Source organism: Hevea brasiliensis, chromosome 1, assembly GCF_030052815.1.
Source record: "Hevea brasiliensis isolate MT/VB/25A 57/8 chromosome 1, ASM3005281v1, whole genome shotgun sequence".
NCBI lineage: Eukaryota > Viridiplantae > Streptophyta > Magnoliopsida > Malpighiales > Euphorbiaceae > Hevea > Hevea brasiliensis.
In genome coordinates, this window is record NC_079493.1 from 4700022 (window position 1) to 4727705 (window position 27684).

Sequence of the window (27684 nt, forward strand, 5' to 3'; positions counted from 1 at the left end):
TTGGAGGACGATACAGCTGATTAAAGCAGCAGCAAGAGCAATAATTCCCAGTGCTCCAATAGAAAGGGACTGGAAGCAACGGGAACAGGGAAGAAACAAAGTTAATTGAATAAAACAAAATGCGAACTATTTTCTGAGCATCTGATTGAGTTGAAAGCATATCATCAAGCTTCTAAAGCTAAACATTTCAATCAAATACTACTTATCAAGCTAATATCATATTCAGTTTATTGGCGCAGAGAGGATAAACGCAGGCTTCCTGTCCACCATGCAAGCAATTCTTGATCTTTGATTTGATCACATTAGGCCCATAACAGTTCAGTTGGACGCAGTCTTTGCAGATGACTCCAGGGATGCCAAGCCCTTATATATCAAGTCTTTGCAGGCCTTCCCAATATTTCTTCAATTCTCACACCCATTTTTCTATATGAAGACTTAACGGTATCCCCATGGAATCTCTTAATTTTTTAACTGACAAATCAATAAAGTCATTCTAGAAAAAGTATGGACAGAGATGATTAGCTAGCACTTGTAAATTGCAGGATGACATCCATCTCTGCTCATATACAAAAGATCACCAACAGGCAATCTATCCAAAACATTACACACTTTAACCAGAAAATGAGAGTAATTGCCTGGTCAATGCAAATTTTTTTTCTCAGTTGCCAGACACCTCGGGAAATTTGAAATCACGCTATCTCAAGATTGGGAAGTGTTTAAAACCAGCCCTTTCAATGCGGGCATTAGATTCTCTAGGAACTCTCTTTTACTCAAAATTCTATCAGATGTACAGTCTTCTTCCTGATCAAAATGGAAAAATAACACCATAAATTGCATCATCAGATTTTTTTTAAAAAAAATAAAAAAATAAAAAAAAAACTTGTTTCACAAGAAAGAATTATCATAAACATAATTCCAATACATGTGAGACTAGTCTAATATACATGTGACAGCTTTTTCCACAAAAAAAAAAAAAAAAAAAAAAAAACCAAATTTTCCATTACGATTTTCATAAGCTTTGTGATGTAATAGTGAGAAAATTAAAAGAATAAAAAATGCGTACTCACATCACCAGTTGCAACAGAAACAAGAGATAAAAGTGTCACTGTTGCAGTTTGGTAATCGGTCAAGATCTTATATGCTGAATCATCTAGTTTGTCCTGAAAAATACCAAATGCATGTGAAAACATTTAGTACATAAGAATCCATCTCTCTTTATAAATAGAGGTTCTTGTTCAGTCTATATCAATTGATTTGAAAAACATGCGTCTTCTTTCCCATCATCACACTGGACTCCCATCATCATTAACAAGCTTTCTCTTCAATGATAATAAACCAAGCAGTGCATAGATTAAGAGCACAAAATTTTGAATATTAATGACCCTAAAATATCCTGAATGCTCCATTACGAATTTCCCCAGAGACACTGATCACTGACCTAAGCTTTCATTTTAGAATGCTGTTAAATATTCAAGGATCAAGGAAGGAGAACAAAAAAAAAAAAAAAAACACTCTTAACATTTTGGGGTTGCTTCATTTTAAACCCATAGGATTTTTTGCTTGCAGTTACTACACAAACATATAAAAAATTCAGAGTTTCGGGAATTTGTTTACAACATATAAGGCAAAACTACAATGAATAGCAATAAATGGTTCCAAAATAGACATTTTCCTATTTGGGTTAAACTCCAATAAAAAGGGGTATAAAATTATTCATATTCCTATATCACAAAGTGATTAAACCCTAAAGATGCATAGTACCTAGACACATAAAGTACATTATCAAGTGCATTAACCCAACGAGACAATCACCACTTCTCTTGCCAAGTAACAATTTAATACACAAAACAAGAGGCTAAAAACCTAGGTCTTACACCTTTCATGTTTCATATGTGAGTCTTCACTTTAGGTATATAGCTTTTGATTTTGTCCTTATAATCTGAGCTATTACACTTGGCCGTCTTTTGTAAATAATTTTTTTTTCAATAAACTTCTGTCTGTTCTATCAAAAAAAAAAAAAAAAAAAAAAAAGAAGAAAACAATAAAAATAAAATAGAAACAATTGCTGGAGCCACTTCTCTTTCACCTCAAGTTTTTTATATGAAAATAAAATCCTCAAAATGGAAACTTATGATAGGTTTATGTAGTAACCACAGGCACAAAAAAAAAATTGGGTTCAAATTGAAACTGGCCTCAAAGGTTTTTTATGCAATTAACCCACTCAGGATATTTTCAACAATCCGCCATCTTTCTTTGTTTTCATTTTTTTTCCTTTCATTTTTAGTTAGGGAACAGTGTTCAATTCTTGCAGTTGCGTCTCAAATTATACTTCATGAGGCTTTTTATTACATCTGACGTTGTGAAAAGGGCATCAAAAAAATGGGGGAAGAAGGGAAGATGTCTTCCAAATTCAGTGTCAAAGTTTGTAGCATTGACAGGCTCAGATAAAGACACTTTTCGAAAATTTTGTTAAAGCAACTTAAAAATGCTTCCCAGGTGCATTTGGGATGTATATAGAAATTCAAAAACATATCAAAAGCAGTTTCTAGCTGTTCTTTGCACTGTTTTCAAAACCAGATTGGACTGGGCAGTCACACTGATAACTAGACCAATGAACAGTTCTATTTTTAATTATTATCCTTTATTTTATTTTCCCTTTTTTGGCCTTAAAATCATTAATATACTGATTTTAAAACTTTTTTTTATTACATTTGATTTGACCTATTTGTTTCAAAATTAAATCAGTTGGAACCGGTAAGATGGTGTCAACTAACTAGTTCACCAACCAGTTGGTCAGGTTTTAAGAACATTGGCTATTTGGAAAAGAACCTCAGAAATCCTCATGAAGCACAAAGCCGAATTGGCCCAAAGTCCCCATGCCCAATTTTAAACAATACCAGATCATTAACAGCACTTGAGTTTTTGTGGCCAAATAGCGGTATTTGATCTACCAGGGAATGCCAAAATATCAACCGCTAACTACAAAAATGTCATTCCTTACTGGGGAGCTAAGAACCCGAAAACCAGTTTATTCTTTCTTATCTTGTTTGTACCCTTTGGTCCCCACTCTCAAATTTTGAACTTTTGACGTCTATGTATTTGCATTCAACTTATACCAGCACAGTATCAGTGAGGTCTTTGAAAATCAATTCCAGAAAATTTTACACAGCATTAGAAAAAGCATGACGTTCTTAAATAGCGAGTATATTTCATACCTTCAATCGAGACACAGCAATAGAAATGGCCCTTCCGGGGGCTTGAAGGGCTTTACTGCAAACCTACAAACAAAAAAAATCCTCAATGTAAATCAATATGCAGAAGAGTAGAATGAGAGTTGGTTCACAAGCACAGAATTCAAATAAAAAAAAAAAAAACCTGAATATAGAGTAGGGAAACAACTTTAGGCAGAAGAGTCACTGGATCAGTTTCAGCAGAAACTTGAGCAGACAAATCCTGACAGTGACAACAAAAATCAGGCACCAATTTTCCCCTCTAGTTGTACATCAAATACTCATAGGAAAGTAAACTATCAAGGCATGATTATAGTGACAAAAATTGATTTGGAGATTCATCACATAAGCAGCTGAAAACAATGAACCTAACAATGGACTGCATGTCATCATCTGTATTATGTATAATCAACAATTAGGCTGAAAACACAAGGGCTTCATGAAAAGTTGACAACAGCTATATTAATATAAAGAAGAGAAGATTATAATTCTTATGAACCTTCTGTAAAACCTATTCATTAGAGTAAGTCTGACATTTTTATATATAACAGCTCAGGCATACCTTGCGATATGAATGCAGAAGACTTCTTTCCAATTTTTTGTCAAGCTTCTTCAACGGTAAGCCACTGGAAAGAGAGAATAAAAAGTAAAAGTTTACCACCACATTTTTAAATTCACATACACACAAGAGTTAAAAAAAAAAAAAAATTACATGGAAACCATGAACTCAAAATAATAAACGTATCAAAGAAAAGAAAAGAAAAGAAAAAAATACCTTTCCTCTGCCATTTCTCTCAGTGAAGTCATGAATGCTTCTACCCGCTGCCACATAGAACAATCATATTTGAATATAGCAGTAAATCTCATGAAAGTGACATGTAATATCAAATATCTCCTGAACTAGTTGTATAACTAAGGGCATGGGATGTCTAGCTTAGTTGATAATTCTCATAGTATTGTGTTCAACCAACAAAGATCACATCTTGAAAGGACCTAGGATAAAACCATGGTACAACTATTTTCTCATAGGAAAACAAACTAAAATCTGCGGCTTGGTCTAAAATGGAAGTTTTGGGAGAGAGTATATTACAGTATCTCCACTTCACGAATTTTTATTGATCACTGTGTTCCCATGCTGCATCCTCTAATATTCTATTTTTTTCTAGAGCCTATCCACAGAATCTAGAATAGAGGTGGCAATTCGAGCTGGTGGCTATGCAAACACGAACACAATTATGGTCAACACAATAATGAATCATGTCGAAATCTAAACACGAACACGACCCTTTTATTATACAGGTTACACAATATGAAACGATTAATATTAAATCTTATTGGGTTAATTCAATACGACATAACCCATTTAACACGATTTGACAGTTGACACGACCCAACATGTTTCAACACTTTTAATTTTTATAAAATAATATATTAAAAGAAATATACAAAATTTTAATCATGCATAATTTATTAATATATAAAAATATAAAATCTAATTTAAAACAAGCAAGAGATATTTTAATATTTAGTTACTCAACATTTTAACTAAAAATTTACAAATAAATAATTATAAAACAATATATTTTTTAATTTATTATATAAATTCACAAATTAAATTAATTTTAACAAAGAAAAAAACCAATCAATTATTGTAAAGTAATAAAATTCAAATATAATAAATAACTTATTTCTCCTTCGTCGTCCACACTACCCACTGTACCACCACACCCCTCTCTCCCCCACGGAGAGAAAAAAAAAAAAAAAGAAAAATAAAAAAGGAATAGCAAAGTGTTGAAGGACAATTACTATGAACTCATCATAGGAATGGAAAAATTCTCATTTTACACAATCACTGACCTTCCCTTCCAAAGCTTCCACAACTGCAAGAGCTTTCTTTGTAAGGGATCCTGGAAAACTTTTGGCCTGCACAAGATTATTATTATTATTATTATTATTATTTTTTTTTGTTTGGGGGTTGGTTGGTATAAAAGCATATGTCAGTTTTGCGCGTTCTTTAAACTTTTGATACATCTCACGTAAAATAGGGTGGTAGATACTTCATACAAGAGCAATTCTTTCTGCAGAATTAAGAGTGATAGATTCTAAACTCTGAGACTCTTCGACTTCAATTCCATTCTTCAATTTGTTGTGCATGTCCTACATTAAGAGGAACTCCAAGCATCAGACAATCCTTCAAAGGAAACATCCTAATGTAAAACCAAATCAATGGTGAACCAAGCTGGATTATACAGAAGCCCTACCAAGTTATGAAAGAGCACATCTGCAATAGAAGCAGCTATTGTTCTTAATAAATGCCTGTGCAAAACAACCTACAAATCATAGATAAGACCTGATTTACCACATTTTATCATAAAATAACCTCTTGGAATATTAACATATCCACGGAAAGTTATTTGTGCTAAACATCAGAACTCACTGAAGTTGATTGGTCATCTTCAAACAAATCTAGTGCTTTTTCATACAGCTGCATATTTAAGAAAGACTGCAAAAAGGTAAAAGACAGAACATGATTTAGCATGTACAAGGTAACAGAATTAGAAGTACAAACTACAGTCTGCATGTAATACAAAACACTAAATTGAGAGGATGCCAAAAACACTGAATTATAATTAGCGATAATAGTTGTGCTAACCTCATCAAGCCTCTTTTGCAGATTATCAAGCAACCGTTTCATTTTCTCAGTATTCTCTGTAAATAACGCCTTCCTTCTCTCTTTCAAATAATTAATAAGCATAGGCCTCATATAGTTAGATAACGGTCTAAGCATTATCTGCAGATCTTCTACACCTGCCAGATAAGAGCATTGCACCAGTCAGAGGTGGAAATAAAACTAATGCCTAATTGGCCAAGTGGTTACAATAAAAGGAAGAACAATCAACATCAACAGACCTTGCTCTTCAAAATCAGGAACCAGATTGAGGATCTTTTGCGTTACCCACTCTTCTGAAGGAACATTAATTTTGTCATCTTTAGCTAAATCCTTTTTAGCTCCTGTTTTGGTATCTGACACTTGATTAGAAGATGCATCCTTGCCTTTCCTTTGGTTTTTCTTAGATTTTGCAGGAACGTAGTCATCATCATCAGGAATGCTTTCAGCTGTTTTTGTTCCAGCAGATTTTCCCTTTTTCTTCTTTTTCTCATTAACAGTGTTGCTTACCTCACTAGATTTGCTGGAATCATTTCTAACTTTAACTTCCTTAACCAAGTTTGAGTCATCGCTCAGCACAACACCAGAAGACCCTGAAAGACTAAAGGCATCCATCTCTTTTTCCATGCAATCATAAATGGACTGGCCACATAGAAATAAGGTTGCAGGCATCAGAATTCATATGAGATACCAAAAAGATATAACTAATTGTCAAAAATCTAGTTCAATAACCACAAGATAGTGCTGGAGCAAAAAAAAAAAAAAAAAAAAAAAAAAGAGGAAATCAAGAAATGGAATTCATCGGTCTTTTCTTTTATTAAAGGTCCACATCTTGGTAAATATAGAAGGAAACAAGGTTTTTTTTTTCTTTTTTTTTTTGGGGGGGGGGGGAAATAAAAAGGACGGAAGGAGTTAAGTTCAAGTGATTTACAAAGAAATTTATCAAAGAAAACTCTCCAACATAAAAAGAAAAACAATCAAATTATATGGAGAAAAGGACACTGAAGCCCATGATTCCCCTCTGCCTTGATATTTTAAATCTCTTCAACCTCTATGTTCAAAACAGCAGCTGAAAGAGCCAGGTCAATCTGTCTTAATAAGCTGGTAAGACAACAGGACTAAATTACACAACTGGCAACTATAACCTATATGCACCATGTCACACATCTAAACAATGATGAATACAAATATATGAAATATATGCATAGCTCAAAAGTTTCACTCCAACATAAATGGCAAGAGAACTACCTTGACGAAACCATTACTGAATACATATGACTCTCCCAGGATGAGTGCTTTATTACCCTGAAGGGAAACAGAAAGCAACTAAACTGAATAAATAATTCACCTGATTTAGTAAATGAACAATTATGGACATAGAAAAATGTCACCTTGAGGGCTAATTGAACAGAAGGACAAAGTGACAAAATCTTAGACGCATCTTGTGATCCGAAGGATGCAGGTAATATAGAAAGAGAATCAATCCTGCAATTATCCATCCAATCATATCATGGAACAAAGCAATACTGTCTTAAAACATACAGCTCAAAAAAATTACATTCTTAAAGTTCTTAAACAGGCTCATTCAGTGATAACCAATATGAAGTGTGTCATTAAATATCAAGACAGTTTAGAAAATAAGAGTTAAGCTAGATAACAATGACTATACATATATAAGTAACAATGTGACTGATATTAGTTGTAACGACCACACAAGGAAAATAACAATAGCCATGACAAAGTAACATAATACATGCGAAAAATGAGGAAAGAATGGGCAGCAGATAAGTAAGTAATAGCAGAAGATATACCACATTTAATATATAATCAACAAAGAGTACAAGAAAAATAAAGAAAATTCTATCATTAAACAAGTAAATAGGTTAACTATTTCAGAAATCAGAAAAATAAAGAAAATGAAATGTTAAACTAAAAACATATTTTGTCCCTAACTTTCCACCATCAAATATGGCCCGTCAGGAGCTATAAATTACAATTTCAATGCGATGTACTGATGTCCCTGTCTAAGTACAAGTACAATTACAATGACGAGGATAACCCTTATTGTATGAGCTAGAGATAAAGTTATAACTATATCATGCTTAACTATTGTTCAAATTAGAAAAAAAAAATTATAGCCATAGTTGTTAAAAGGCACAAAACACAACAAGGAGCCTAGGTGCAAGGTGCAAGTGTGCACCTGAGTGACACAAAGTGCAAAAAAAATTCCATAGAAGTTCAATATTACTTAATTTCATAACATATTTTATGAATTAATACTCAACCTTCAGAAAAAAAAATAAAGAAATTAATTCTATCTAAACAAATTGAAAGAATTTAACAATTTCCATAGCATAGATCTTAAGTAAACAAATTAGTCACCAAGAAAAAAATTGAACATAAAACAAATTAGCCACCTTGAACAAATTGAACATACACTCAAAATTTGAAAAAATAAAATAAAAATTTTCAAGAATAGAGAACAGAGGGACTTATAAGTGTGTTAAGTTTTACAACTCAACTCAACTAAGCCTTTATCCCAAAAATTTGGGGTCGGCTATATGGATTCGCTTTCTCCACTCTAAACGATTTTGAGTTAAATCCTCAGAAATATGTAATGCTTCTAGGTCATGTTGTACTACTCTCCTCCAAATCAATTTAGGTCTACCCATTTTTCTCTTTCTATCCTCTAACCTAATGTGCTCTACTTGTCTAACTGGAGCCTCCGTATGTCTACGCTTCACATGACCAAACCACCTCAATCTTCATTCTCTCAACTTATCTTCAATTGGCACCACTCCTACCTTTTCTCTAATACACTCATTACGGACTTTATCTAGTCTAGTATGGCCACTTATCCACCTTAATATTCTCATCTCTGCAACTCTTATCTTAGACGCATACGACTCTTTCAGTGCCCAACACTCACTACCATATAACATAGCCGGTCGTATGGCTGTACGGTAAAATTTTCCTTTCAACTTATTGGGAATCTTACGATCACATAAAACTCTCGTGACACGTCTCCACTTCAACCATCCGGCTTTAATCCTATGACTAACATCCTCCTCACATCCCCCATCTACTTGAAGGACTGAGCCTAGATATTTAAAGTGATTACTTTGGGACAGTACAACTCCATTCAAACTAACTCCTTCCCTATCATCCGTTTGGCCTTCACTGAACTTGCAATACATGTATTCTGTCTTCGTTCTACTTAACTTAAAACCCTTTGACTCTAGAGTACTTCTCCAAAGCTCTAGCTTTCTATTGACTCCTTCTCGTGTCTCATCTATCAGAACAATATCATCTGCAAACATCATGCACCAAGGAATACTCTTTTGTATATGTTTTGTCAATTCATCTAAAACTAATGTAAAAAGGTAAGGGCTTATGGCTGATTCTTGGTGTACTCCAATTGAGATCAGAAAATCTCGTGTCCCCTCTCATTGTACGCACAATAGTAGTTGCTCCTTCATACATATCTTTTAACATTTGTATGTACCTAATAGATACCCTCTTTTGTTCTAACACATTCCATAAAACATCTCTTGGAATACTATCCTAAGCCTTCTCCAAATCAATAAAAACCATGTGTAGATCTTTTTCCATATCTCTATATTTCTCTATCAAGCTTCTAATGAGAAAGATCGCTTCCATAGTTGAACAACCGGGCATGAAACCAAATTGGTTGAGAGAGATAGAAGTATCATGAAGTAGTCGATGCTCCTACAACTCTCTCCCACAACTTCATAGTATGACTCATAAGTTTAATTCCCCTATAATTTGAGCAACTCTATATGTCTCCCTTATTTTTAAAAATAGGTACTAAAATACTCCTCTATTCATCAGGCATTTTCTTTGAGTTTAGAATCTTATTAAATAATTTAGTTAATCATGCCACTCCCATATCTCCCAAACACTTCCACACTTCAATTGGTATTTCATCGGGTCCACAGGCTTTACTCACTTTCATTCTCTTAAGTGCTTCCTTTACTTCTAAAGATCTAATCCTTCTAGTATAATTCACATTCTTTTCTATTGTTCTGTAGTCTATATTCACGCTATTACCATTTTGACTATTATTAAAGAGATCATTAAAATAATTTCTCCATCTTTCTTTAATGTCCTCATCTTTCACCAACACTTTTCCTTCTTTATCCTTAATGCACCTAACTTGATTAAGATCTTGACATTTCCTTTTTCTCCTCCCTGCTAATCTATAAATATCTTTCTCCCCTTCTTTAGTTCCAAGTTTCTCATATAACTTTTCAAAGGCCTGTGTTCTTGCTTTACTAACTGCCTTTTTTTGCCTTTTTCTTTGCTATCTTGTACTGTTCATATGCCTCATTATTATCACATTTAGGTAATTTCTTATACCATTCCCTTTTTCTCTTCACTGCCTTTTGTACTTCCTAATTCCACCACCATCTCTCTTTTGAGAGTGGTCCATGTCCTTTAGACTCTCCAAGTACTTTTCTAGCTACTTCTCTAGCTACTTCTCTAATCTTTGATGCGATCTGTATCCACATATCATTAGCCTCCATACCCAACTTCCATACTTTGGACTCGAGAAGCTCATTTTTGAACTTCACTTGCTTTACTCCTTTGAACTCCTACCACTTTGTTCGAGCTATACTATTTCTTCTGACCTTACTTGAATTGTTCCTAAACTTGACATCCAAGACCACCAACCGATGTTGACTTGTTAAAACCTCCCCTGGAATGACCTTGCAATCCTTGCATAGAGCTCTATTTGTCTTCCTGATTAAGAGGAAGCTGATTTGGCTTCTATATTGCCCACTTTTGAAAGTCACTAAATGTGACTCTCTTTTTATAAAGTAGGTATTTGCTAGTATTAAGTCGTATGCCATAGCGAAATCCAGGATGTTTTTTCCCTCCTCATTTCTACTGCCAAAACCAAAACCTCTATGAACATTCTCATAATCTTGTCTATCACTTCCTACATGTCCATTCAAATCTCCACCAATGAAAACATTCTCTTCATTTGGTATGCTTTGCATTAAATCATCCATATCTTCCAAAAACTTTTGTTTACTCTCATTGTCTAGTCCTATTTGTGGTGCATAAGCACTAACTATATTTATAGTTTCTCCTTCTAGTACTAGCTTTACTAGTATAATTCTATCTCCTACTCTTTTCACAGCTATTACTGCATCTTTCAATGTCCTATCTATGATTTTGCCCACTCCGTTCTTGTTTCTCTCCTTTCCGGTAAACCACAGTTTGTACCATGAATCACCCACTTCTTTACTTTTCTCTCCTACCCATTTAGTCTCCTGAATGCAAGCAATATTCACCCTTTTCCTTTCCAAGGTATCCACAAGCTCCATTAATTTTCTTGTAAGTGATCCAACATTTCAAGTGCCACCCTGATCCTCCTCCTATCCTGATCCTCTCTAATTGGTCTCCTATGATATCTTCTGTTGTTTTCTATGTGTAACACCCCTATTTGTATAGCCTGGTATATTTCACTGTTTCGGTGACCGGTGTCGGTCCGGACAATTAATGGGATTAGGGCCATACTTGAGACAATTTGAAAAGCCATAAACACAAATAATTAGTAATGTTTAATTAGTTAACTATAAATAAGAAAAACAGAACATAAGAGGTTAAACGAGCCGAGAGTCACGGCGATGAGTGACCTCCTCGGAAACGACTGCGAAGTCGTTTTAAACTCAAATTTCGAACCGTAAAAAGTGACGCTGCGGTCCTTAGGACCATTATGAACACAGTGGAAAAGAGAAAATCACGAAAAAGAACTGTTAAGCCATTCAAATAATTAGGTCAGGGTGCCGGAAGAAATTTTGGATTATTTGCAAACCGGGATGAACCGGCGAGGGGCGATTTGGTCAATTGACCCCGAGAGTTTACTCCTGACCTAATTGTCAAATAAAATTTGAGAAAAGAAAGTTTCGGAATCGAGAATTGAACTAAAGAACTAATAGAAAAATAAAAGAAAAAGAAAAAGAAATAAAACATTACTTTTAACATCATCTAAATGACATCATACATGATATCAAAAATATAATTTATTTTATTAAAGTTGACTAAGTCAAAATTTAAGATAATTAGAGTTAAAAACAAATAAAAAAGGAATTGTAAGGTTGTCTTCCTCACTTGGCCGAAATCCCCTCTCTCTTTCCTCTCACTTATTTCATCTTCCACCATGGATAAGTCTCACCAAGCTTTTGAAAACCCTAAATTAAACATGCTTTCCCTAAAATTCTCCATATAAATTTCATTCTTGCATCTTGAAGAGTATAGAGAAAGCATAAGAAAGCAAGAAGAAGAAGAAAGAAGAAGAACAAAAAGTGAAGATCAAAGGTTTCACCTAAGGTTGGTATTCTAACCTTCAAATTCTATTTTAAGTGCATGCTTGTGACTTAAATGAGCTTAGAATCCATTAAATGAAATGAAAATATGGGGGAAGAACCTATACTAAAATTTCGGCCAGCCATGGATGTAGGGAAGTTTGATGTATTTTGAATAAATTAAAGGTGTTAGTAAGTTTGTAGGAATATGGTAGTAGGATAGGGATGCATAAATGTAGTTAAATACAATAATTTAGTAAATTAGGGTTGAATGCTAGGGTTTGTGAACCAAATTTTGGAGAAATGTTTAAATGATGAATTTGGTCTATTATGAGATGAAAAATGGTCAATAGTGACCAAAAGAGATATGTAAGAATTGTTGGAATGAAAATCAAATTCGTAGGTCAATTGGTCATGCTGCTGGTACCTACTTTGAAGGACCAAAACTCAAATTTTACAAGTCTAATTGATATGCCACCAATTGGGGATGAAAATAGACATAAAAGGGCACAATTTTCATTAAGGAACCATGCCCAAAAACTGACCAAAACTGGGTGAAACAATTGACCAAAGTGAAATGAGAGCAGGCTGCCACTGCACCAAACTGACTAAATGAACAGTACTGTTCATTTAGTCATAACTCGAGTTAGACAGGTCAAATTGACCTGAAATTTGGCCAGGGGTTAGAGGAGATATAGATCTAAAACTTTCATGAAGAACATCACCCCAAATTATGCCATTAACCCATTCAAATTATTGAGCAAAGTTAAGTTACCAAACCTGCAACTCTGCAGATTTTCATTTGAGCAGTAATGTTTGGATGGCTATAACTCTCTCTAGAAAACTCGGATTTAGGCGATTCTTGAACCGATGGAAACCTAAGACATAGTAGAACATTTCATATGAAGAAAGTTAGACCAAATTATGAACTTAACTTGATCAAATTACTGACCAAAGTTGGATCAAAATCTTCCAGAACCCAAGATACGGTATGAGCGATTGCGTGAACAGTAAACTTATTTTGGCCATAACTTGAGCTACAAAACTACGATTGAGGTGATCCAAAAATGAGAATACACTTAAGACAATAAGGAACATTTTCTATGAAGGAAGTTGTCAAATTCCAACAGTAGATCGACCAATGGAACAGTGCAACTTCGGAGCACCAAAATCGAAAATTGGCAATTTTGCCAAAATAACCTAAGCTTGGAAAAAATGACCAAAACCAACAAGTTTAATGACCAAAATGTGGTATGTGGGTGAAGTTGGAGTTCCCATACCTATTAAGCCTTAGAAAGTCAACTATTTGACTTGAATAGTGCAGTGAATAGTAACCCGAAACACAAAATTTAAAGAACGTCGAATTTAGCACGTTAGAGCTAGGTAATTGTGAAGCTAAATTTATTTTGGATTTATGTTAAGTTCTAGTACTGAAACATTGTAAAATTGTGTGTTTCAGTTGAAAAGAATATCGGGAAGGAACCCGAGGAACCGAGTCGAGGCTAAGGGACAACTCGTTTGAGGTTTGTGCACAATAAACCCTATTTAAGCATTTTATCCTTGAAAAATTGATTTAGTACGCATTATGAATTTATGAACTTTTGTGTTGCCATCTTGTGACCAAATTATAACTTTGGAAATTGAATTGATTTTTGTATGCAATATTTGAATGAAATGTTTAAAATGAATTTTTGATTCACACTTAGCATGACAGTTACTTATTATTCCTCCTCCATTTATAGGGTTGAGATCGTTTATTTTCCTCCCTCTCTGGCTTGCCAGTTGAGGTTGTAGATCGGATGAGTACTCATTAGCTAGCTAGCCACCTCCCTCATTGGTTTTGATTAATGGGGTTGAGATTGCTTTGTCCTGGTGTACAACGCGGCATTGATCGGAAATTTTGTGTCATGGCTTAAGTTGTGTATGACTTTGGCAACACTGTGTTTATGAAATTGTTTGACTAAACTGTGTTTAATAGATTATTTGACAAAATGGTGTTATTATGAACTTTGATATTTGTGAAATGTGGTTGAGAAATATTTAAATTGTGTTTGGCAATGAATGATTTAATTATTGTATTTTAAATTTTTATTGTACACCACTGAGTATTTTTATACTCAGCGATAGCTTATTTTGCTGTCGCAGATAAGAGCAAGGAGAAAGCAGCAGAGTGAGCTGCTGTTAAATCGAGGACTACTCTGACCATTTTGTACGGGTATTATTTTATACCCTTGTAGATAATCTTGATGAAAATATAAAAATGTTGTATGTATCAATGTAGTTGAGCAATTGTAAATAAATTGTAATGATATTATTTTGGACTTTCTTCTGTAAGTTTAATATTTGTACATATGAAATTCCTATTTTATGCTTTGTGAATTGAATTATTAACTATTCTGAGTTGATAAATTTGATTTGGATTGTGGAATTGTTTTGAAATGAATTGATTGGAGTTGAATTGTGATTTATTGGAGGTTGGGAGTTGTGAAATATTTTTGGAAGTGCTTTTTACAGGTCTTTGAAGAACTGGTTTCTCAAAATACAGAGGGAACTTTGTCAAAATTTTTATAAAAATTGCGGCAAAATTTAAAATGGACAATTTTTACTAGTATTTAAGCTTGAATAAATGACTTTTTAATTCTCACTAAAATGCTCACCACTTCCAAAATGTAAGAAAATCGTTTTAAAATCCCTTGTAGGGTACTTAATGAGTTATCGGTAGGTGAAGTTCGGTAGTTCATTAAGTATTCTACGGGATCATGTTATGTCTTACGGAGGGGTAAGGTGTGACATGTTTTAGTGGTATCAGAGCATGGTTTTTCAATAAATTTTAACTATGTTTATGAATATTTTATTGACAAGTACAACTGCTCAAGTGTCTTTAATTGATACATATGATATATTTACATCATGAATATGCATTAACGGAGGTCAACCTCCTTGTGTTTGATCTCAGGAAGTAGAAAATTTGAGAAAACGGAATGGAAGGAGGAGATCATTCCGAAGAACAATCTGTTGAGATTGAGGTTCAAGGGGAAGCCCGGCCTCGAGCGTGAGTGGGTCACCACTCCGGCTCTGCACCGCGATTCCCTACTCAATTTATGCAATGGATGGCTACGTTCTTCCAGCAAATGGCGGGTAATGTGCCACCCCAAGCTCAGATGCCAGTACCTGTAGCACAACCACAGCCCTCAGCTCGACAATATGAAAAGTTGATAAAATTTGGGGCCACCGAGTTTAAAACCTTTGTGGATCCACCGAGGCGTAGCAGTGGTTGGAAAGAATGGAGCGAGTTCTGAAAACTACGATTATGGAAGAGATGAAGTTTGAGTATTCTGTTTCCTTGTTGCAAGGGGATGCGTTTGAATGGTGGAAGACCATCCCCCACAGCCTGGTTGAGCCACCTGTGCTGACATGGACAGACTTTTTGAGGGAGTTCCGACAGAAATGAGTTCCCGATGCATATGTGGATATGAAGTTGCAAGAATTTTTGAGTTTGAAACAAGGGAACCGAACTGTAACAGAATATGAGAGAGATTTTTCGAGGCTAAGCCACTATCTTTGGAAGCTTAGTCTCCACCCAGACAGATGCAAGAGGTTTGAGTTTGGGCTAAGGCAGAGTCTGAGAATGCAAGTTGTGGGTTTCAGACATCAGAATTTTGCTGAATTGATCTCACAAGCCTTGGAATTAGAAAGGATAGAATCCGAAGGGACAGTGAAAAAGGGTTCACAAGAGAAAGAAAAACCTGAAAAAGACTAATGAACAAGCATCTGGAAGTGATTCTGGGAAGAGGAAACAGTTTGGGGGATCTAGCTTCCGTAGAGGCAGAGGCAGATTTTCTGGCCAAAGACCACCCGATGCAGTCGTGAGACCAGCGAGCACCAGGAGCTCTATCGGTCCGGCAGTGTGAAACGTGTGGTAGAACTCATGGTGGGGTTTGTTTCAAGGCTACTGGTGCATGCTTTAATTGTGGAGGAAGCGGACATTTCGCTAAGGATTGCACTAGTCCGCGCCGGTCTGGATCTTTTGCCACACCTGAAGAATCAACTCAAATCTCTGCACCCAGAGGGTCACAGTCAGCTGCTAGAGGAAGAGGCAGAGGTAGGGGTCCTGGTAACACCCCTAGAAGTCAGAGCACTGTTAACCAGCCAGTACCTAGTGGTGCACCAGTCAGAGTGTATACTATGCGTCAGAGGGAAGAGGCTGAAACATCAGATGTTGTAGCTGGTATTTTCTCCATCCTTGACCAAGATGTGTATGTATTATTTGATCCTGGCTCCACACATTCATATGTTAGTGCTAGTGTGATGTGCTCTACTGCTATTCAGTGTGTACCAATGGACTATGATGTGCTAGTAACTAGTCCATTAGGCCAGGAGGTCCGAGTAAATAGGCTATATAGAGATTGTCCTTTGGTGATCCAAGGACACACTTTTCTGTCTGATTTAATTGAAATGCCCTTCAGAGATTATGACATTATCTTGGGCATGGATTGGTTAGCCAGGCATTACGCCATGATTGGTATGGTAGGCGAAGACAGTCACTTTTGGTCTCCCTCAGTATGGTGATGTAGTAATACATGGGGAGAGGCAGTTATTGCCTTCAAACATCATTTCAGCTGTACTGGCCAGAAAAATGATTAGGAAAGGGTGTGAGATGTATTTGGCACATGTGATAGACACCCAAGTGGGGAGTCCAACATTGGAGGACATTCCTACTGTATGTGACTTTCCGGATGTATTTCCTGAAGAATTGCCAGGATTACCTCCAGAAAGAGAAGTAAAGTTTGAAATTGATGTTATGCCTGGTGTGGACCCAATCTCCATAACACCATACAGAATGGCACCTGCAGAATTGAAAGAGTTGAAAGTGCAGTTGCAAGAACTGCTTGACAAGGGCTTTATCCGCCCTAGTGTGTCACCTTAGGGAGCACCAGTGTTGTTTGTAAAAAAGAAAGATGGCACTCTCCGTTTGTGTATTGATTATCGGCAGTTGAATAAGGTGACAATAAAGAATAGATATCAATTGCCCCGTATTGATGACTTGTTTGATCAGTTGAGGGGTGCAGCTGTGTTCTCCAAAATTGACCTGAGATCAGGTTATTACCAGCTGAAAGTATAAGAGCAGAGTATTCCTAAAACTGCCTTCAGAACCCGCTATGGTCATTATGAGTTCTTGGTCATGCCATTCGGGTTAACTAATGCTCCGGCTGCTTTTATGGATCTGATGAACACTATCTTCAGACCATACCTCGACCAGTTTGTTATGGTATTTATTGATGATATATTAGTCTATTCGAGGAATGCAGAAGAGCATGATAGACATCTGCGGATTGTACTGCAGACTTTGAGAGAGAAACAGCTATATGCCAAATTGTCGAAGTGTGAATTTTGGCTGAAGGAGATATCCTTTTTGGGGCATGTAGTATCAGAAAAGGGTATTAAGGTAGATCCTAGCAAAATTGAAGCTGTCCTTAATTGGAAGCCACCCAGAAATGTCACAGAGATTTGCAGTTTTCTGGGTTTAGCTGGATACTACCGTAGATTTGTGAAGGGATTCTCCATGTTGGCATCTCCATTGACCAAGCTACTTAGAAAGGATGTGAAATTTCAGTGGACGGACAAATGCCAACAAAGTTTTGATAAATTGAAGAGATGTTTGACTGAGGCTCCAGTCCTGACTTTACCTACACCGGGTAAAGAATATACAGTTTACAGCGATGCTTCTCATAATGGGTTAGGTTGTGTGTTGATGCAAGATTGAAATGTCATTGCTTATGCATCACGCCAGCTAAAACCGCATGAGAGGAATTATCCGACACATGATTTGGAGCTTGCAGCCATTGTGTTTGCTCTTAAGATCTGGAGACATTATTTGTATGGGGAGAAGTGTTACATCTATATAGATCATAAGAGTTTGAAGTACTTGAGCACCCAAAAAGAGCTGAATTTGAGACAGAGGAGGTGGTTAGAGTTGATAAAATACTATGATTGTCTGATAGACTCTCAGCCAGGGAAAGCGAATGTTGTGGCTGATGCCTTAAGTCGCAAGACTATGGCAAGTCTCCAAGTTACTCCTTTGTCTTTGGTACATGGGTTGAGATCATTACATGCCAGTCTAGAGATTAATGATGAGGGGCAGACAGCAGTTGCATGGCATGTACAACCAGTGTTAAATGATCAGATCAGAATGGCTGCTCAGAATGATGAAAAGTATCAGAAGCTGTTGGAAGAAGTTCGACAAGACAAGAAACCAGAGTTCTCAATCAGAGATGATAGTTTACTGCTACACCAAGGCAGAATGTGTGTTCCTAATGATTTTAATTTGAGGCAGATCATTTTGAAGGAAGCACATGAGTCTCCTTTTGCTATGCACCCTGGTGGTACGAAAATGTATAGAGGGCTAAAGAAGCATTACTGGTGGATGGGTTTAAAAAGAAATGTGGCAGAGTTTGTATCCAAATGCCTGACTTGTCAGCAAGTAAAGGCAGAGCATCAAGTACCAACTGGGTTATTACATCCACTGTCAGTGCCAGAATGGAAATGGAAAAGAATAACGATGGATTTTGTAATGGGACTTCCAAGGACACAGAAGAGTCATGATGCAGTATGGGTCATTATTGTGATCGACTAAGTTCGCTCATTTCTGCCGATCGAATGGACTACAGTTTAGACAGATTGGCCAGGTTGTACATTGATGAGATTGTGAGACTTCATGGAGTGCCAGTATCCATTGTATCAGACAGAGATCCTAAGTTCACTTCTAGATTCTGGGGTAGTCTGCAAAGAGCCCTAGGAACTAGATTGAACTTCAGTACTGCATTCCACCCACAGACAGATGGCCAGTCTGAGAGAGTAATTCAGATTTTGGAGGACATGCTACGGGCTTGTGTGATTGAGTTTGAAGGTAGTTGGGATACACACTTGCCTTTGATTGAGTTTGCTTACAACAACAGCTACCAATCAAGCATTGGGATGCCTCCATATGAAGCTTTGTATGGCAGCAAATGTAGAACCCCGTTGTGTTGGGATGATGTGGGTGAAAGAAAAATGATTGGACCCGAAATTGTTCAACAGATTGAAGAGAAAATCAGGGTGATCAGAGATCGACTTAAAGCTGCATCAGACCGTCAGAAGTCCTATATTGATTTGAAGAGAAGGGATATTGAGTATGCAGTGGCTGAGAAAGTGTTCCTCAAGGTTTCTCCTTAGAAGAGGATTATGAGATTCGGCAGGAAGGGGAAACTAAGTCCTCGTTTTATCAGGCCATATAAGGTATCGGAAAGAGTGGGTCCTTTGGCTTATCGTTTGGCACTACCTCCAGAGTTAGAGAAGATACATAACGTCTTCCATGTGTCGATGTTGAGGAGGAATCGATCAGACCCATCTCATATACTACCAGTAGAAGAAATTGAAGTGAATCCAAACCTCACATATGAAGAAGAACCCATAAAGATTCTGGCTTATGAGGTGAAGCAGCTACGGAACAAGCAGATACCATTGGTAAAAGTGCTGTGGAACCATCATTCGGGCCAAGAAGCTACTTGGGAACGAGAGGAGGACATGAGGAGACAACACCCACAGCTATTCAGAAATTGATACCAGGTAAAATTTCGAGACGAAATTTATTTTAAGGGGGGGAGAATTGTAACACCCCTATTTGTATAGCCTGGTATATTTCACTGTTCCGGTGACCGGTGTCGGTCCGGACAATTAATGGGATTAGGGCCACACTTAAGACAATTTGAAAAGCCATAAACACAAATAATTAGTAATGTTTAATTAGTTAACTATAAATAAGAAAAACAGAACATAAGAGGTTAAACGAGCCGAGAGTCACAGCGATGAGTGACCTCCTCGGGAACGACTGCGAAGTCGTTTTAAACTCAAATTTGAGCAGTAAAAAGTAGCCATTGCGGTCCTTAGGACCATTATGAACACAGTGGAAAAGAGAAAATCACGAAAAAGAACTGTTAAGCCAGTCAAATAATTAGGTCAGGGAGCCGGAAGAAATATTGGATTATTTGCAAATCGGGATGAACCAGCGAGGGGCGATTTGGTCAATTGACCCCGAGAGTTGACTCCTGACCTAATTGTCAAATAAAATTTGAGAAAAGAAAGTTTCGGAATCGAGAATTGAACTAAAGAACTAATAGAAAAATAAAAGAAAAAGAAAAAGAAATAAAACATGACTTATAACATCATCTAAATGACATCATACATGATGTCAAAAATATAATTTATTTTATTAAAGTTGACTAAGTCAAAATTTAAGATAATTAGAGTTAAAAACAAATAAAAAAGGAATTGTAAGGTTGTCTTCCTCACTTGGCCGAAATCCCCTCTCTCTTTCCTCTCACTTATTTCATCTTCCACCATGGATAAGTCTCATCAAGCTTTTGAAAACCCTAAATTAAACATGCTTTCTCTAAAATTCTCCATATAAATTTCATTCTTGCATCTTGAAGAGTATAGAGAAAGCATAAGAAAGCAAGAAGAAGAAGAAAGAAGAAGAACAAAAAGTGAAGATCAAAGGTTTCACCTAAGGTTGGTATTCTAACCTTCAAATTCTATTTTAAGTGCATGCTTGTGACTTAAATGAGCTTAGAATCCATTAAATGAAATGAAAATATGGGGGAAGAACCTATACTAAAATTTCGGCCAGCCATGGATGTAGGGAAGTTTGATGTATTTTGAATAAATTAAAGGTGTTAGTAAGTTTGTAGGAGTATGGTAGTAGGATAGGGATGCATAAATGTAGTTAAATACAATAATTTAGTAAATTAGGGTTGAATGCTAGGGTTTGTGAACCAAATTTTGGAGAAATGCTTAAATGATGACTTTGGTCTATTATGAGATGAAAAATGGTCAATAGTGACCAAAAGAGATATGTAGGAATTGTTGGAATGAAAACCAAATTCGTAGGTCAATTGGTCATGCTGCTGGCAGCATGACCAAACCTACTTTGAAGGATCAAAACTCAAATTTTACAAGTCTAATTGATATGCCACCAATTGGGGATGAAAATAGACATAAAAGGGCACAATTTTCATTAAGGAACCGTGCCCAAAAACTGACCAAAACTGGGTGAAACAATTGACCAAAGTGAAATGAGAGCAGGCTGCCACTGCACCAAACTGACTAAATGAACAGTACTGTTCATTTAGTCATAACTCGAGTTAGACAGGTCAAATTGACCTGAAATTTGGCCAGGGGTTAGAGGAGATATAGATCTAAAACTTTCATGAAGAACATCACCCCAAATTATGCCATTAACCCATTCAAATTATTGAGCAAAGTTAAGTTACCAAACCTGCAACTCTGCAGATTTTCATTTGAGCAGTAATGTTTGGATGGCTATAACTCTCTCTAGAAAACTCGGATTTAGGCGATTCTTGAACCGATGGAAACCTAAGACATAGTAGAACATTTCATATGAAGAAAGTTAGACCAAATTATGAACTTAACTTGATCAAATTACTGACCAAAGTTGGATCAAAATCTGCCAGAACCCAAGATACCAGTATGAACAGTGCACGTGAACAGTAAACTTATTTTGGCCATAACTTGAGCTACAAAACTCCGATTGAGGTGATCCAAAAATGAGAATACACTTAAGACAATAAAGAACATTTTCTATGAAGGAAGTTTTGTCAAATTCTAATAGTAGATCGACCAATGGAACAGTGCAACTTCGGAGCACCAAAACCGAAAATTGGCAATTTTGCCAAAATGACCTAAGCTTGGAAAAAATGATCAAAACCAACAAGTTTAATGACAAAAAATGTGGTATGTGGGTGAAGTTGGAGTTCCCATACCTATTAAGCCTTAAAAAGTCAACTATTTGACTTGAATAGTGCAGTGAATAGTAACTCGAAACACAAAATTTAAAAAACGTCGAATTTAGCACGTTAGAACTAGGTAATTGTGAAGCTAAATTTATTTTGGATTTATGTTAAGTTCTAGTACTGAAACAATGTAAAATTGTTTGTTTCAGTTGAAAAGAATATCGGGAAGGAACCCGAGGAACCGAGTCGAGGCTAAGGGACGACTCGTTTGAGGTTTGTGCACAATAAACCCTATTTAAGCATTTTATCCTTGAAAAATTGATTTAGTACGCATTATGAATTTATGAACTTTTGTGTTGCCACCTTGTGACCAAATTATAACTTTGGAAATTGATTTGATTTTTGTATGTAATATTTGAATGAAATATTTGAAATGGATTTTTGATTCACACTTAGCATGACAGTTACTTATTATTCCTCCTCCATTTATGGGGTTGAGATCGTTTATTTTCCTCCCTCTCTGGCTTGCCAGTTGAGGTTGTAGATCGGATGAGTACTCATTAGCTAGCTAGCCACCTCCCTCATTGATTTTGATTAATGGGGTTGAGATTGCTTTGTCCTGGTGTACAACGCGGCATTGATCGGAAATTTTGTGTCATGGCTTAAGTTGTGTATGACTTTGGCAACACTGTGTTTATGAAATTGTTTGACTAAACTGTGTTTAATAGATTATTTGACAAAATAGTGTTATTATGAACTTTGATATTTGTGAAATGTGGTTAAGAAATATTTAAATTGTGTTTGGCAATGAATGATTTAATTATTGTATTTTAAATTTTTATTGTGCACCACTGAGTAATTTTTTACTCAGCGATAGCTTATTTTGCTGTCGCAGATAAGAGCAAGAAGAAAGCAGCAGAGTGAGCTGCTGTTAAATCGAGGACTACTCTGATCATTTTGTACGGGTATTATTTTATACCCTTGTAGATAATCTTGATGTAAATATAAAAATGTTGTATGTATCAATGTAGTTGAGCAGTTGTAAATAAATTGTAATGATATTATTTTGGACTTTCTTCTGTAAATTTAATATTTGTACATATGAAATTCCTATTTTATGCTTTGTGAATAGAATTATTAACTATTCTGAATTGATAAATTTGATTTGGATTGTGGAACTGTTTTGAAATGAATTGATTGGAGTTGAATTGTGATTTATTGGAGGTTGGGAGTTGTGAAATATTTTTGGAAGTGCTTTTTACAGGTCTTTAAAGAGCTGGTTTCTCAAAATACAGAGGGAACTCTGTCAAAATTTTTATAAAAATTGCGGCAAAATTTAAAATGGACAAAATTTTTACTAGTATTTAAGCTTGAATAAATGACTTTTTAATTCTCACTAAAATGCTCACCACTTCCAAAATGTAAGAAAACCGTTTTAAAATTCCTTGTAGGGTACTTAATGAGTTATCGGCAGGTGAAGTTCGGTAGTTCATTAAGTATTCTACGGGATCATGTTATGCCTTACGGAGGGGTAAGGTGTGACACTATGTCTATCTTATATTCTATTTCACTATCTGTTCTACTATCTATCCTATGGACTAACTTCTTTACCCACACCCGTCCATGATGTAGAAACCCTTACTCACTTAACACCACACCCGGGCGCCGCCATGGCGCTTCACTTTCGGTGAACGCCCTACAACTTTGCATATTTCTCACTACACTCGGGCTCTGATGTAGCGCGTTGTTAGTAGAGGACGCCCCAACGTTTATATCATTTGAATCCATATCATAAAGTGTGACGAAATTCTTATGCTGGTTATCACCTACCGCAACCCTCCTCCTTTATCCGGACTTGGGACCGGCTAAGCGCAAACTACTTAGGCGGAGTTTGTGTTAAGTTTTACGATTTAAGAAAAAACAGGATCAGAAATTCAAAGCGAAGCTGCAGCCAAGGGTAAGAGGAGAGATAAACAAGGAAGATCCAAACAAGGTAGAGAGAAGAGAGACTTAAGGCACATACACCCTGGAAATGGAAAGACCAGCTGCAAGCTACTTAGGGAGTAGTGTTCCAACTTCCAACAAGATCCTGGTGACAAAGATGGAAATTCCACCGAGTTAAGGTTTATGAGGCATGCATTTTTTGGGCCTTATCCTGGTGACAAAGATGGAAATTCCTCCGAGTTTCCAGCTTGTCAATGCTAGATTCTGATAGATCAGAACATTTTGAGTCTAGCGATGGTGGTATTTATGTACAAGAAGGATTGCTGGAGGTGAAGGTTTATGAGGCATGCATTTTTTGGGCCTTATCCTGGTGACAAAGATGGAAATTCCACCGAGTTTCCAGCTTGTCAATGCTAGATTCTGATAGATCGGAACATTTTGAGTCTGGTGATGGTGGTATTTATGTACAAGAAGGATTGCTGGAGGTAAAGGTTTATGAGGCATGCCTTTTTTGGGCCTTGGGCCTCCACTAAGTAGCTTGCCTTGGCCAGTAGGTGTGCGCCTTAGTAACAACGCCCGCCTTTGAGCTATGTTATTCAAACTCTAGCACAGTTGCCAGAAATGGGTACATATTCGTGTGTCAGACTTGTGAACTTTCTAAATAGAAAAATATGGGAATATGGATCTAAATTTAGACACAGATGCTTGGATATGTTATGTAGGCCGAATGGGTTGAAGTAATCTATCCAAAAAGAGTCAACCACAATTAAAATTGTGCTATGCAACCATTAGATTCTCGAAATATTCAATATTTTTTTTAACTTCTTTTGTGCCTATCTTTAATTCAATGTTGCATTCTCCTCTTAACTTTTTTTTTTTTTACCTATCCTTTAATTCAATATACTTTTCATCTTGAGAGATTTTTGTCACTCCAGTGTCCGATTGCATGAATATGTGTCTGAGACATATTCCATGTTGTGCCCTGTGTCTTGTCATGTCGAGATGGTTACGGCTAAGCAAAATGAAGAGGCGGAGTATCAGAGCCTTTGAAGTTTAGAGGTGTAGACCCTTGGGCCTAAGGCATGCCTTTGACAACTATGGTTATAGTAATATTGAAAGCCATCAAATGCAAAATGCACCATACAAGAAATTATGATATCAAGGCAGTAATTTTGGAGAACAACAAAGAGTAAAGAAAAAGAAATCCATTCATCATTGTCCACAAGAAAGAGGAAATGAAAAAAATTAACCATCGCCCTTACCAGCTACCACGCTCAATCGCATCCTCCACAGCAGAATCCAACATCTCAATCAAGGAGGGGTGAGCAAATGCAGTAATCATAGGAAGACCTTCAGGATACCTGGACTAAATTGAAGTGCAGGACCACCATTTTAATCATACAATCAGAGAAGAATTGTCAAGTAAACAGTCATGCTTCACATAAATCCAATGACCTTAGAAGGAAAAAGAATCCAAACTTCAGAAATATAAAATCAACATGATCTCAATTAAATACCAGCAAGAACTGAACAGGCTGGGAAATTCCAAGTTTGTTCAGAGTGTCATAACTGATAAAAGAATTCTGCAGCAAAGTGGAAACAATAAAAAATTCAGAAGGATAAGAATATGGTGGAATACAGTGCCCCTAGTCCTTGTTAAAATAGTAAACTGCACTACAAACTAAAATATAGTTATCAGTACTGGGCCTCAAACCTGTGAAAAGAAGGAATCTACACACTCCTTTTGAGCAGTTGCAAAGACCTGTTGCACAATTGCTCAACATTTAAGAATAAGCCCTTGCAATTTAAGGCAATACAATCAGCACATGAAAATTAAAGCATCCAGTTCATTGACACACTATCCCAGCCCTAAATTCTTTCTAAAGCTTTTATGACCGATGTAAATCAGGGCAAATTATATATACATTGGTAATATGTGAAGCCTTCATGCAGATCACAATTGTCATCCATCAATGATATCTAGTCTAGTGAATGAAATATGCAAGCACCAAAGCAAAAGGGCAGTCTCTAAAATGCAAGATTTTCTTTTCACGTTCTTAATAAAAACAATTCTAGCTGAATTCTAACAACATGTGCGTACCTCTACAGTAAAAAAATAAAAAATAAAAAAAAACCTATTCAGTAAATAATACTCTCATTTTGTTAAAATTAATAGGAAGATTTTGTTGAAAAATTAATAACATCAAATAACAACTTTTTAATCCAACAGTGGAAACTCAAATAAGTGATTCACTGCAATTTACATCAAAGACTATGAAAACTTTTCCTTCCAACAAGATGAATCTCAGCCCAAACAAAATGAAACAATGTAAAAGATTACATATCGTACAGTTGGGGTCCAATGAACTCCTGCACGGAGTGATCCAAGAACCTCGCCTTCCTTCACTAATCCATTAAAAATGGACTGAAAAAATGAACTTTCAACAGCGACACCACTGGCTCCATCCATTTCATGCAACAACTGCTGTAAAGTTCCCCATAAGACTGACAAATTTGTAGGAACTGTGATACCCCTCGCAGCACCACGAACCATGGCACTAACACGAGCAACATAAGCTGGTGTATACAACTGCCCGCCTTCAAGCCTACCTTTCACCTAAACTCCAAAACAATTTTATGTCATAATTTATTCTTTTATGATGCAAAAACCAGATTGAACAAAGGTTGCAATTTACCAAAGTTCCAAGGCGGGCTTCCAGCATAGAAGCCACGAATTCTGATCCAACATTCAACTGCGTAGCAAGTTCTGCCAAAGCAATTTGACTACACTCTTGAAGCCTCTCGTTGATTTCTTCTGCAACGTTATCCCAATAAGACTCTGATATAATTTCTCCTTGAATCAGCATAAGCCCCGGATTTTCTGAAACTACTTGTTGAGCTTGCTTTTCAACATGATATAAATCAACGCCAGTAACATCTGCAAGATCTATCAATGAAACACGCCCAGATTTATTGATCTCCGCCGCCATCTCATGCCTGAGTTGCTCCTAAAGTACCACAATCATCACATTCATCTCAGATGCCATGGTGAACAAGTATCATATAAATGATTATTACTTACAAAAAAAAAAAAAAAAACATTTCAATGGTAACAAAAAAGTAAAAACTAAAAATTTAGTACTCTGTTTGGTTACCGAGAAAATGAGTAAAAAAACAAAAAGAAACCGTAAACAGCTTATCTTTCATTACCTATTACATCTGGAATCCCACTGAGCTAAATCCTATACTATAGAGCTGAAATGACAATGAAAATTAAAAATAAGTTCTCCTTCCCTGCGTTTTCATTCATTTTCACGGGAACCAAACGAAGAAATTGACAGGTGTTGGTGATTGTGTAGAGAAAGAAAAAAGAGAGAGAGAAAGAGGGAATACGGGAGTGATATATTCTTTGCCTGAGACGGTGTGAAGAAGGTCGAAATCGATGATGTGAAGCTCCTGGAGCTTTTGAACCAATTCGACGACGTTTCTATCAGATAATCGGATGCTCGATTTCGCTTGCTGCGCGAACTCGAATTGCCTCTGCAATTCCAGCAATTCAGCGTCCATATTTGAGCCCTCTCTCTTCTTCAATTCTTGTTTGATCAAAGACGCAGAGATTTTCTGCGTCGTTTACAGTGCCTTCAAACTTTGATCCCAAAGTGATGAAATGAACACTGAGCTCGGACTCGGAGCAGTTCTCACTGCAAGCAATTAATGGG

At 36.3% G+C, this 27684-nt stretch overlaps 1 protein-coding gene across 3 annotated transcripts; it reads right to left on the reverse strand.

Annotated features, from left to right (window-relative positions):
• Positions 1-105: 105 nt before the first annotated feature.
• Positions 106-27684, reverse strand: LOC110631744 (E3 UFM1-protein ligase 1 homolog). 3 transcript variants are annotated; one of them, XM_058143291.1, is made up of 20 exons: positions 27359-27676; positions 26662-26973; positions 26316-26582; positions 25680-25727; positions 25483-25548; positions 25228-25331; positions 7290-7383; positions 7147-7203; positions 6141-6540; positions 5884-6038; positions 5668-5733; positions 5492-5560; positions 5295-5387; positions 5088-5153; positions 4006-4052; positions 3793-3856; positions 3376-3453; positions 3216-3278; positions 1068-1160; positions 106-801 (listed from the first exon to the last, which is right to left on the reverse strand). In XM_058143291.1, exons 1-20 carry the CDS (start codon positions 27530-27532, stop codon positions 700-702), a joined length of 2418 nt encoding a protein of 805 aa, XP_057999274.1. In that variant the 5' UTR covers positions 27533-27676; the 3' UTR covers positions 106-699. The 3 variants fall into 3 exon arrangements, 2 of the variants coding, with proteins under 2 accessions (XP_057999274.1, XP_057999278.1); XM_058143295.1 differs by lacking the exon at positions 1068-1160 and having other exon boundaries at positions 27359-27681; XR_009147413.1 differs by lacking the exons at positions 106-801; positions 1068-1160 and having other exon boundaries at positions 3215-3278; positions 5339-5387; positions 27359-27684.

Coding starts and splice junctions, on each gene's coding strand:
- LOC110631744 (XM_058143291.1), bottom strand. CDS start 27,532: ATGGACGCTGAATTGCTGGAATTGCAGAGGCAATTCGAGTTCGCGCAG. Junction 7,204..7,289: donor CTGTTCAATTAGCCCTCAAG/GTGACATTTTTC, acceptor GTTTCCCTTCAG/GGTAATAAAGCACTCATCCT. Junction 6,541..7,146: donor TCAGTAATGGTTTCGTCAAG/GTAGTTCTCTTG, acceptor CTATGTGGCCAG/TCCATTTATGATTGCATGGA.